The 13,627-nt window shown below is 42.6% G+C and overlaps 1 protein-coding gene across 1 annotated transcript in view; it reads right to left on the bottom strand.

Annotated features, from left to right (window-relative positions):
• LOC139402045 (dynein axonemal assembly factor 5-like) overlaps positions 1-12,182 on the bottom strand; it is a 69,629-nt gene extending 57,447 nt beyond the window's left edge. Inside the window, exons 1-5 of the mRNA XM_071146099.1 lie at positions 11,638-12,182; positions 10,831-11,015; positions 8,166-8,290; positions 7,550-7,668; positions 329-561 (exon numbers count right to left, since the gene is read on the bottom strand). Coding sequence (XP_071002200.1) covers positions 329-561; positions 7,550-7,668; positions 8,166-8,290; positions 10,831-11,015; positions 11,638-12,178 — 1,203 coding nt within the window. The 5' untranslated portion in view covers positions 12,179-12,182. The remainder of the gene's footprint in view (positions 1-328; positions 562-7,549; positions 7,669-8,165; positions 8,291-10,830; positions 11,016-11,637) is intronic.
• Positions 12,183-13,627: the final 1,445 nt, after the last annotated feature.

The following is a 13,627-nucleotide window of genomic DNA, read 5'->3' on the forward strand; positions in this document are numbered from 1 at the left end:
TACCACTACCATCCCACCACTCTCATCCAACCAATAGACCTACCACTATCATCCAAACACTATCATCCAACCATTAGGCCTACCACTATCATCCAAACACTATCAATCAACCATTAGGCCTACCACTATCATCCAACCATTAGGCCTACCACTATCATCCAACCATTAGACCTACCACTATCATCCAACCATTAGACCAACCACTATCATCCAACCTTAACCCCTACCTTAACCATTTTACATTTCATTTCCAATGGTGTAGGGACGTCCCATTGGATTACATAGAACACACAGTGATAGCATGTGTCTCTATGTGTTGACCACTCACGTTGGTGACCACGTCGCTCTCGGGGTCGTTGCAGGCGCGGTACAGCGTGGAGAGCAGCAACTGCAGGTGCTGGGTGCAGTGGTCCTCAGCGTGCAGCAGCAGGGCATACAGCAGCTGGGCCGTCTTGACCCGCGTGCCCGCCACCCAGTCAACCACGTCGCGAGCCAACGCCGGCAGCAGGTTGGACAGGTTCCTCACCACCAGCTCCCTGCAGCCCAGGCCCGGACGCGCCACTGGGGGGAGTAGAGAGGTGGTGGGGGGGGTTAGAAAGTGCATGAATATGCCAACATGCATTAGCCTACTAAAAAGCACACAAATGGACCAATTAAGATTTACATCTAAGGCTCCGTTTGCACCAATTAGATCTGCAAAAGATCTGAACTGAATGATTGGTTCAAAAGACCAATAATTTGGCAAAAGATCAGAATTGGGCTGCCTGTGTAAACGCAGCCTATAAATCTACATCTACAAGTGCTAATAAGTTAATTGTGTTGTAACTGTGTTCTCCTATTTCTAACTGTGAAATAGAGACAGAACAACTGTTCCATTGCCCCCTGGCCCAGTTTTGCTGATGGAGCATTTTACAATATTTATTTTCAACAAAACACTTCCGTAGGCAAGAAGGGAACTTAATTTGCCGGGTGTTTTCTGCTGTCACAGTGATACTGATGGAGAGAGAGGACTGCATCTTACTCTAAACTCTAAGTCCCATTTTCCAGACATGTACATTTTGGTTTTATGATTGAGATTTCCTCTCCGTGGGACTTGTCAGAGCAAGTGGAACACATTTTTAAATGAATAGCCTCCACATGCTTCATCCCTCTCCCCCGCCTACCCTCCCTCTCTCTCCCCCGCCTTCCCGCTCGCCCACCTTCCTTCAGTAGCCTATGAGCGGGTCTCCCTCCCTCATGAACAGGTCTCCCTCTCTTTCTATTTCTCTTTTGCAGGCTGCTAATGAGAGGGGAAGAGGGTGATCAATCCTACAGAATCACACAGGACAAGACAAGCCGTTTCTGGTTGTGTCCCAGTTGTCTGACACTGACCTTTTCAGACAGGAGGGGGCCGTGTTGGATTTATGACTGGCAGGGAGAGAGACTCATCCAGTAACCATCAGCATTATCACTGTGTGGAGCTGGAGACTGACCCAGATCTGCACTACACAATAGAGGTCGACCGATTATGATTTTTCAACGCCGATACCGATTATTGGAGGACCCAAAAAAAAGCCGATACCGATTATTGGAGGACCCAAAAAAAAGCCGATACCGATTATTGGAGGACCCAAAAAAAAGCCGATACCGATTATTGGAGGACCCAAAAAAAAGCCGATACCGATTATTGGAGGACCCAAAAAAAAGCCGATACCGATTATTGGAGGACCCAAAAAAAAGCCGATACCGATTATTGGAGGACCCAAAAAAAAGCCGATACCGATTATTGGAGGACCCAAAAAAAAGCCGATACCGATTATTGGAGGACCCAAAAAAAAGCCGATACCGATTATTGGAGGACCCAAAAAAAAGCCGATACCGATTATTGGAGGACCCAAAAAAAAGCCGATACCGATTATTGGAGGACCCAAAAAAAAGCCGATTCCGATTAATCGGCTGATTCTTTTGCTGTTGTTTGTAATAATGACAATTACAACAATACTGAATGAACACTTATTTTAACACATCAATAAAATCAATTTAGCCTCAAATAAATAATGAAACATGTTCAATTTGGTTTAAATAATGCAAAAACAAAGTGTTGGAGAAGAAAGTAAAAGTGCAATATGTGCCATGTAAAAAAGCTAACGTTTAAGTTCCTTGCTCAGAACATGAGAACATATGAAAACTGGTGGTTCCTTTAAACATGAGTCTTCAAATTTCCCAGGTAAGAAGTTTTAGGTTGTAGTTATTATAGGAATTATAGGACTATTTCCCTCTATACCATTTGTATTTCATATACCTTTCACTATTGGATGTTCTTATAGGCACTTTAGTATTGCCAGTGTAACAGTATAGCTTCCATCCCTCTCCTCGCTCCTCCCTGGGCTCGAACCAGGAACACATCGACAACAGCCACCATCGAAGCAGTGTTACCCATGCAGAGCAAGGGGAACAACAACTCCAAGTCTCAGAGCGAGTGACGTTTGAAACGCTATTAGCGCGCACCCCGCTAACTAGCTAGCCATTTCACATCGGTTACACCAGCCTAATCTCGGGAGTTGATAGGCTTGAAGTCATAAACAGCGCAATGCTTGAAGCATTGCGAAGAGCTGCTGTCAAACGCACAAAAGTGCTGTTTGAATAAATGCTTACGAGCCTGCTGGTGCCTACCACCGCTCAGTCAGACTGCTCTATCAAATCATAGACTTAATTATAACATAATAACACACAGAAATACGAGCCTTAGGTCATTAATATGGTCAAATCCGGAAACTATCATCTCGAAAACAAGACGTTTATTCTTTCAGTGAAATACGGAACCGTTCCGTATTTCATCTAACGGGTGGGCATCCCTAAGTCTAAATATTCTTGTTACATTGCACAACCTTCAATGTTATGTCATAAGTACGTAAAATTCTGGCAAATTAGTCCGCAAAGAGCCAGGCGGCCCAAACTGTTGCATATACCCTGACTCTGCGTGCAATGAACGCAAGAGAAGTGACACAATTTCACCTGGTTAATATTGCCTGCTAACCTGGATTTCTTTTAGCTAAATATGCAGGTTTAAAAATATATACTTCTGTGTATTGATTTTAAGAAAGGCATTGATGTTTATGGTTAGGTACACATTGGAGCAATGACAGTCTTTTTTCGCAAATACGCACCGCATTGATTATATGCAACGCAGGACATGCTAGATAAGCTAGTAATATCAACCATGTGTAGTTAGCTAGTGATTATGATTGATTGATTTAATGCTAGCTAGCAACTTACCTTGGCTTACTGCATTCGTGTAACATGCAGGCTCCTCGTGGAGTGCAATGTAATCAGGTGGTTATAGCGTTGGACTAGTTAACTGTAAGGTTGCAAGATTGAATCCCTGAGCTGACAAGGTAAAAATCTGTCATTCTACCCCTGAACAAGACAGTTAACCCACCGTTCCTAGGCCGTCATTGAAAATAAGAATGTGTTCTTAATCGACTTGCCTAGTTAAATAAAGGTTAAATAAAGGTGTAAAAATAAAGAGAAGAAAAAAACATTTGGCCAAATCTGTGTCCAAAAATACTGATTTCCGATTGTTATGAAAACTTGAAATCGGCCCTAATTAATCGGCCATTACGATTAAATCGGTCGACCTCTACTACACAACCAAACGGTCATGTTTATTAGGCACCAAACGGATGAAAACTGACTAAAACAGAAATGGACTAGTCCAATAACAAACAGCCATTTACCATTATCAGTTGCAAAATGTTTAATGTTTCATGCCCTGATGAACATAACCCAGGACACATATGGGTACCCAACACTTAGCCTACCTATGGCCAGCAACCAGGGTGATCACGTTCATGTTCACGTTCAAACTCATCCTTAGCCCCGGACCTGGGTTATCTACCCTCGCCATCGCAGCAGCACCTTCCTACAGTATATCTGAGGCAGCTACACTGTCATTATTACTGCAGCCTGCCTGTCAGACACTGGGTTAAAGCCACTTCACCTGCATAGTGGAACTTCCCTTTTAATAAACCCTTCATCATTGTCATCATCACCCTTAATTGAATTTGTATCATTAACTTAGTACCAATCAACATACTCCTATGGAATAAATCAATGGACCGACATAGAGGGGGAGTAAAACACTAACAAGGTGAGATTAGGACAGTGGAATCATTTATCCTTCATGAATACAGGCGATCCCATTGAAATTCAACCATCTTTTAAGAGGCGAGAGACCTGATTAGATGCAGTGCACACACTTCAACCACAGGTTGTTGCCTGGTCCCATATCTGTTTGAGTCATCTGGCCAACTCTTAGGGTCATTGAGTACGGTTTCATGCACACAAAAATAGGATTATTGTGAAGTCAGATCAATATAATAGCTGTTTAAATATTGACATGCTTTGCAAGAAGAACAATGGCCCTAATAATCCTGTTTACATGGATACATCTGAAATCAGGCTACCTGATGGTACTGGTAAATGCAGAAAATGGCCCATCAAAATAAACGTTCTACCACAGCGACCATGTTATTTTTGGGATTCCTATTTGATTCTGAATTCAGACATACAACGTTAGTGGGAAAACTACTTTCGAAGATGCATATTTTCAGTGTTTCCAAACTCACTTCACTAGCGCAAAAGATAAAAGCACTGCTCGTACTAGCACGCTCAGATCTAATACACCGCTGTAAAACTCTGATGAAGGCCTTTACATGTCCTCAGAATTCTAAAGATTGCTCAGAAAACCAGGTATTTTCATCAGCGTATGCTTACTTCCATGTTGACCTAAGATAAGTAGAGTAAGGTGTTTATAATTGACATGACTAATGCCATACTCAGCCTACTGCCATAACCAGATTAATATCAAATTATTAGTGTGCATGTAGACATACTCATCGTCACATCTTGACATAAACTGGTCTGGGACCAGGCTAATGTGGTGAGTGCGTGTGAACGTCATAGAAACAAACTGCCTTCCCAGTGTAGCCTATGTAAAATAAACTGAAATCAGGTCAGGAGGAAAACGGTAGGGTTGCTGCTCTAGATAAAGGCCTGCTGTCTGTCTTCACCTGCTGAGTGGGATGGAAAGTCAGACAGGACAGACAGGACATCACCTCTCCTTCCTGAACCCAGCAGGGATATGAAGAGATGAAGGGCTTCCTCATTCCTCACTACAGTGCTGACAGACATTATTAATAGGTGGTAATAAGCACTTGGGGAGGCAACACAGGCTGGGTGTTGTCCCTCCAATGGCCTGCCCTTCCAGCTTCTCACACAGGGGTGGGGTGGTGCGTGAGTGGGGTAGTCGTGAGTGTGTGTTTGTGCCAGAAAGAGAGTGAGTGTGTGCGCGTGGGGGAGGTGGGCAACAGCCCTGCAGGACGCACATATGTGTGTGTGTGTGTGAGTGAGAGAGTGAGAGTGAGAGTGAGAGAGAGAGAGAGAGAGAGAAAGTGTGTGTGTGAGAGAGAGAGGGAGAGTGAAAGTGTGTGAGAGAGAGAGTAGGGGGAGAGAGAGAGAGTGTAGGGGGAGGTGGGCACCAGCCCTGCAGAAAACCCCTCTAGTCTCCACCCAGCATGCACACCACATCCACAAGTTAGTCTTAGTAATGAGGGTGTTAGGGGGCAGAGTGCTGACAATAATTGGCTATTAGTCAAGCACTGTCATAGGAGAGCCTTGTATGATTGACAGAGCAGATCTAATGACATAACACATAACCTGTAGAATACGTAACCCGCAGGCCAATAGAGATGAGTAATATATGGAGGTGTGGAACTCCACCATGACTAAGCAGTCTTGGGGAAAAGGGCATAGTTGGTTTATGGTTGTAGCTCATACGTATTCATTTTTTTAGTTCGGCCACATCTAAAGGAATAATTCAAGGATTTGTATAAAAGTTGTCTGCTCAAAGACAGACAAGAAGACAGTACTTCTTAATACAGAAAACTAATGTTATATAAAGTTAAAAAATCCTTTCAAACCTAGTCCCAACAAAGCTAATTAAAAATCCCTTTAAACCTAGTCCCAACAAAGCGAATTAAAAATCCCTTTAAACCTAGTCCCAACAAAGCGAATTAAAAATCCCTTTAAACCTAGTCCCAACAAAGCGAATTAAAAATCCCTTTAAACCTAGTCCCAACAAAGCGAATTAAAAATCCTGTTCCCTTCTTTCCCTTGATTAAAATATAATTAAGACCCCATGATGTGAATAACTGAATATTTAAAGAGTCATGGATAAAAAATATTACAATTAAATCAATGCAAGACAAGAGCAAATTCTCCCACGCACAGAGCTGCAGATGATGAGCATGATGTCTATAGCTTGGAATTCAAACTGACATGCTCCATTTCACCATGGTATCAGTTTGTATTTCAGGTCACAGCAACTAGGACACACAGACAGGAGGGTGAGAATCCTGCTATACTACAACAAGCAGAAGTACAACTGAATAAATTAAGCATATTGGGAATGGATAGGTAGGCTAGATGGATCATTGACAGCACATCATCCCACCCCAGCCCCTACAGCCCTCTCTCCATGCCCAGACTGCTCTGACGTCAATCATGCCCTCAGATACATCATGCCCTCAGAAGACAGTTCTTCTTATTAATAAAGGCAGCTGAACCCCACGCTGCGTCTGACCTACTTTCAGAGGAAGGAGTACATAACTAGATCGGTGGAGGAGGAGGTGGCTGTACAGAGAAGGCCACAACAACAAATCACACAGTTTACACTGGCTGATGTTCTTCAGGCTGTATCAATGCACTGATCAACTTTTGTCTTCATTATTGTAATCAAGACAACACACTACCTGGGACAGTAACTAACTAACCTTTCCTCAATGGGCTACATTCACTGAAGGCCTTGTATCTCTCTGCAGGAGACAAAATCCAATATATTTCTTTAATGATTTGTTCTCCTTGTCTGGCCTTCTTTGTGTGAGAAACTTAACTCTGTAAATACTTTTTTTTTGCACCAACCAAAGATCCTGTATTCACTTTCTATGTCAATTTGAGCGGCGCAATGGTACATTGTTGTTTCGGGCCTCCGAGTGGTGCAGTGGTCTTAGGCACTGCATCGCAGTGCTAGCTGTGCCACTAGAGATTCTGGGTTAGAGTCCAGGCTCTGTCACAGCCGGCCGCTACCGGGAGACCCATGGGGCGGCGCACAATTGGCCCAGCGTCGTCCGGGTTAGGGGAGAGTTTGACCAGCAGGGATGTCCTTGTCCCATCGGGCACTAGTGACTCCTGTGGCGGACCGGGCCCAATGCACGCTGACACGGTCGCCGGGTGTACTGTGTTTCCGCCGACACATTGGTGTGACTGGCTTCCGGGTTAAGTGGGCATTCTGTCAAGAAGCAGTGCGGCTAGGTTGGGTTGTGTTTCGGAAGACGCACGGCTCTCGACTTTCGCCTCTCCCGAGTCCGTACGGGAGTTGCACCGATTAGACAAGACTGTAACTACCAATTGGATACCACGAAATTGGGGAGAAAAATGGATAAAAAAAATCTATTTTAAAAATGGTACATCGTTTCATCTCTCTGCAGTAGTAGTGATGGAGTTAACTCACCTCCAGCAGGGTAGAGGTCAGGTGGGGTCAGGAGGAAGTCCATCTTGTCCTTCAGGTCATCCTCATTCTCCTGCTCCCACAGAGCGCCTGTCTGCCTCCACAGCTCAGCAGCTCGTTGACTGGAAGGGAGAGAGCCAAATAATGATAATGCATGTCCATCCCTGCCCCGGCAGACCCAGGATTCAAACCCATTCCATAACCATGCAATGTACAAACACAAAAGCCCAGCCTTGTTGGCTGCTACTATTCCCTCTATCACACCAAACCTACTGTATAAGTAGGTATCTACAGTAATCTGCACAAGCAAAGCAGATACAATATGTGTGTATTTGTGGCTGCATATTTCCTAGGTCTGACAGAGTGAGTGAATGGTTGGTATCAAAGGCAGGGTGGTTAAGGACTGGGTCAGTCTTTTGAATTACAGGCAGTCAATTCAGGAAGTAAACTCAAATTACAATTCAAAATTGGAAAAAACGGCATCTATTTCCAAGGAGTAGAAGCTATTTATTTCAAAAGTTTAAAACAAATTGAATTTTGAATTAAAATCACTTCCTGAATTGACGGCCTTCAATCCGAAATTGAAATTGCAGTCAATTCAGCCCTATATAATAGGTACCTTATCTCTGGGATGTCATCGCTGAGGCTGCTCAGTAGGAGGGGGATGAGCTTGTGGAAGTAGGAGTATCTGTCTCGCAGGTGGAGCAGCCAGTCACCAACAACCACAGTCACAGCTTTTCTCACCTGGAGGAGAGAGAAGTGGGATGAAACAAAACATAGTTTCTTAAGTGAGGAAAACACCTTGTATGGTACTGTAGTAACTAAGGGGTTCTCAAAGTGTTTCACTCTGTGCCTCCCTTCCAGCCTTGGGGAACATCCCGAGCCCCCCTGCGCAGACACGTCTATTTCTATGGACACAGGTACTGTTCATGACACAAACTGTTAACACCCTCCATGTTGGTGTAGAAAATGTTGCAGGTTTAAAGCTTATTTCCTACAATTATACACATTTTGTCATGGGGTGCAAAGAAAATGTTGCAGTTTTAAAGCAAATGTTCTTGCAATTCTATACATTCTGCCATGTCTAATGTGTATTCATGTGATATTTGAGTGACAAAAAAATTACAACAATATCAATGGGCTAAAAAAGCTAAATAAAAAACGTTAGCTGACATGGGCTAGTTGATCTGGATATTTCTGACAAGTTATAAATAGCTCTAAGTTATGCAATGACTAACATGACAAGAGGAACTGATGATGCACTACCCAATTTCAAAAATGTACCTTGTGCATTCTACTGTTACAACTTTCAAGAGTAAGTTTAAAGCCGGGCTTTAAAAAAAATCCAAAGACATTTATATTATATATATATATATATATATAGTGGGGCAAAAAAGTATTTAGTCAGCCAACAATTGTGCAAGTTCTCCCACTTAAAAAGATGAGAGAGGCCTGTAATTTTCATCATAGGTAGTAGACTTCAACTATGACAGACAAAATGAGAAAAGAACATCCAGAAAATCACATTGTAGGATTTTTTTATGAATTTATTTGCAAATTATGGTGGAAAATAAGTATTTGGTCAATAACAACAGTTTATCTCAATACTTTGTAATATACCCTTTGTTGGCAATGACAGAGGTCAAACGTTTTCTGTAAGTCTTCACAAGGTTTTCACACACTGTTGCTGGTATTTTGGCCCATTCCTCCATGCAGATCTCCTTTAGAGCAGTGATGTTTTGGGGCTGTTGCTGGGCAACACGGACTTTCAACTCCCTCCAAAGATTTTCTATGGGGTTGAGATCTGGAGACTGTCTAGGCCACTCCAGGACCTTGAAATGCTTCTTACGAAGCCACTCCTTCGTTGCCCGGGCGGTGTGTTTGGGATCATTGTCATGCTGAAAGACCCAGCCACGTTTCATCTGCAATGCCCTTGCTGATGGAAGGAGGTTTTCACTCAAAATCTCACGATACATGGCCCCATTCATTCTTTCCTTTACACGGATCAGTCGTCCTGGTCCCTTTGCAGAAAAACAGCCCCAAAGCATGATGTTTCCACCTCCATGCTTCACAGTAGGTATGGTGTTCTTTGGAAGCAACTCAGCATTCTTTGTCCTCCAAACACGACGAGTTTAGTTTTTACCAAAACGTTATATTTTGGTTTCATCTGACCATATGACATTCTCCCAATCTTCTTCTGGATCATCCAAATGCTCTCTAGCAAACTTCAGACGGGCCTGGACATGTACTGGCTTAAGCAGGGGGATACGTCTGGCACTGCAGGATTTGAGTCCCTGGCGGCGTAGTGTGTTACTGATGGTAGGCTTTGTTACTTTGGTCCCAGCTCTCTGCAGGTCATTCACTAGGTCCCCCCGTGTGGTTCTGGGATTTTTGCTCACCGTTCTTGTGATCATTTTGACTCCACGGGGTGAGATCTTGCATGGAGCGCCAGATCGAGGGAGATTATCAGTGGTATTTTATGTCTTCCATTTCCTAATAATTGCTCCCACATTTTATTTCTTCAAACCAAGCTGCTTACCTATTGCAGATTCAGTCTTCCCAGCCTGGTGCAGGTCTACAATTTTGTTTCTGGTGTCCTTTGACAGCTCTTTGGTCTTGGCCATAGTGGAGTTTGGAGTGTTGTGGACAGGTGTCTTTTATACTGATAACAAGTTCAAACAGGTGCCATTAATACAGGTAACGAGTGGAGGACAGAGGAGCCTCTTAAAGAAGAAGGTACAGGTCTGTGAGAGCCAGAAATCTTGCTTGTTTGTAGGTGACCAAATACTTATTTTCCACCATAATTTGCAAATAAATTCATTAAAAATCCTACAATGTGATTTTCTGGATTTTTTTTTTTTCATTTTGTCTGTCATAGTTGAAGTGTACCTATGATGAAAATTACAGGCCTCTCATCTTTTTAAGTGGGAGAACTTGCACAATTGGTGGCTGACTAAATACTTTTGTGCCCCACTGTATATATATATATATATATGTTTTTAAATTGGATGGGGAGGACCCCCGCCGACCCCTCATGTGCCCCCCAGTTTGGGAACCACTGCAGTAACTGTTGGTGTAAAAGAAAAGCAGCCTTTATTAATATGTTGGATTGATTAGATTGATCAGTTTGTTTATTTTGGTAAGACAAACATTTATCCCACATTTATCTAACAAGGAAAATAAGAATCTAGATTAACTCAGTAATAACAGAATTAGTCTAATCATTAACACTAAATGTCACTAAGAATATTTGAGAATTATCTGCCAGATTTGACAGAGCCAACCTGTGGTGAGTCGTCAAACAGCCTCTGTGCCAGGTGAGAGAGCACATCGTCCACGTTCTTCCCCGTGCCGTACTGGATGACCGCTCCAGTGGCCTCGATGGTGGACACACGCACACGGGAATGCTGGTGGGAGACGGTCTGCATCAGGGGCTTGACCAGGCTCTCTGCCTGCATGTGGAAATGTTCTGGGGATAGAGAGAGAGAAGCATTTCAAACAAGATGAATGCAAGGTGACTGTCACTTCATGCCACATTATAAATTAGGGTACGATTTCCTGAATCTTATCAATACATTCAATGGTTATACATATATTGTATTTACTTTGGCACCATGGCCTTTTTTTGCCTTTACCTCCCTTATCTCACCTCATTTTCTCACATCGTATTTAGACTTGTTTTACTGTATTATTGACTGTATGTTTGTTTTACTCCATGTGTAACTGTGTCGTTGTATGTGTCGAACTGCTTTGCTTTATCTTGGCCAGGTCGCAATTGTAAATGAGAACTTGTTCTCAACTTGCCTACCTGGTTAAATAAAGGTGAAATAAATAAATAAAATAAAAAACATGTATTCAGAGAGACCATACATAGCTAGCTCTGTAGGGCATGCAAATCACAGAGAAACAAATGATTTTGTTTTTGTCCCATTGTCTTTATAGCCACAAAAAACAACCACTCTGACACAGCTTGGTCAGGTGTCCATACAATGTGCAACCATGGCAACCCTATAAGATAACTAGCTAGCTAACTAGTTAGCCTAATGTGTGGGCTAACAAGAATACACACATTATATTCTCAACCATCTTACCTGGTACACTTTTTGCAAAATGAACAGTGCATTTGCAACTCTCCCTTTTGACGTCTGGGAAAGGGTCGACAATAGTTCTCTGCAATATCTTCATCATATCGTCGAGGTAGGGAGCTAGGTGCCTGCCACACACCTCCACTGTAAGAGTCAGAACCTCCACCATGGACAGCCTAAGTTCCTCCGCGGGCTCCAGGATCTCTTTCCCGCCGAGCCGCTGCGTCAAAGCGGGCATGAGATATGGCAAGGAATCCTCCGGTTGAGGAACACACCGAATAAAATCTCCAAGCATGTGTATGGCAGTCTCTCTGCATCTTTCCATAGGATCTGACAGGCATTTCAGGAGCGACTTCAGCAGACACGTGAAAACCTCCTGCAACACGCCGCTCGACAGCCCTTTATCAATAGTTTCTCTTTTGATTGCTTCAAGCGCTCGTTTTCTTGTGGTTTTGCTGTCTTCGTTGAGACAGTTTAGATGTCGAGCAATCGCTCTCAAAACTTCAGAAGCAGCACGTTCTTCTCCGGCCGCCATAGTTGTTGCCATTTTCACTGTTGATATGGCAACGATCAGCGTTGAGACAAACATACTTGCTTTACGGTAACTCTAATTCAAACATTGAAAACTTTATTGACAACTACGCAGTTTCATGTAATGCAGTGGAAATGAATCTACATATATGGAATAAAGATTTGACATAATGTATTTTTGTTACAAAGAATCATTGTGTATGTTGAATAGCATGATGAAATATATATCTTATAATATAAATAGTATCACTTATACTATAACAATATAATAACTGTAGTATAACAGAGTTGAAATATTGTGCTTTCATATCACATTCTTCTTTAGGTTAGGATTATGATATTGGCAGAGCCCAATGATGGACTTTGTATCACAGCCTCATAACTAAGCCTTTTAACAAATGGGCAGAAAATTGTAATTTGGTGCTTTCTCTGCATGAGCAGGTCAGGAGCAGGTCAGGTCTGTCAGTGTCGTCTGTCAGATAACCTTTTCTCTGTCTGATACTGCTGAGAAAAACAAACAAACACCTGCCCTCTTCTTATGAAGCTGGTGTATTGAACATGACACGATGATGTGGACATCCACATAAGGAACGCCACGGCACATAATTATTTAAACATTTGAAATGAGTGAAAGGATTGTAAGCTTGTTGCTGGCCTCTTTATTCAGTTGCTTTGCGGCTGAATAAAAAGTGACAGATTGACGTCATTGAGACAGACGCAGAGCGAGCCCCAGTGAAAGAAGCAACCGAGCAGCGGCAGAGCATCTTCTCTAGCTACAGAGTAGCCTACCTTGCAAACCACATCCGTAGCCAAGAATCTCTGAGCATCCCCGGAAAATAACGGTAAGAAACTGAATGGCACAACGAATATCTTATCTGGCAAAACCTCAGCGTGTTGACGTATTTATCAGCATATGCAACTAGGCTTGAATATTGCTTTTTGTTTAGCCATGGTTGTGATTTGGTTGTCATCTTATGTGAGAGACATGAAAGATAGACTCGTGCCCGGAAACACTTAAACAGGTGCTCTAGTAATGCTACTTAGGAAACATTTGATTTTCACAGAAAATGATATAATAGCTAGCTTGACAATTTTAAATGTTAGACATTGAGGCCAATGATAAGCTAGCTGTCTTACAGTCATCTTCCATGGAAATATGGAGGTTATGGGTTTATGATAGCTAGCTAACGTTAGCCTACTTAGTTTTAGTTTTAAGCTTGCTAGCCAGCTATGTAGTAGCTACTTTCAGAGGCTAGCTACAGTAACACATCAACCGTGATGTTTCCTTATAATTTAAATAGCGGAAGTGAATTGGCGGAGGCTTTGTATAGCTATCTCTGTCCCTAATCTGACTGTCTTTACATATTATTCCATTACAGACTACCTTGTTGTCAGAAGATATTACATAGTTTAAAAACCACATGATTTGAGAATGCATCCTTTATTTGACAGTGTTGCTGATGTG

This window comes from Oncorhynchus clarkii, unplaced genomic scaffold (genome assembly GCF_045791955.1).
Source record: "Oncorhynchus clarkii lewisi isolate Uvic-CL-2024 unplaced genomic scaffold, UVic_Ocla_1.0 unplaced_contig_558_pilon_pilon, whole genome shotgun sequence".
NCBI lineage: Eukaryota > Metazoa > Chordata > Actinopteri > Salmoniformes > Salmonidae > Oncorhynchus > Oncorhynchus clarkii.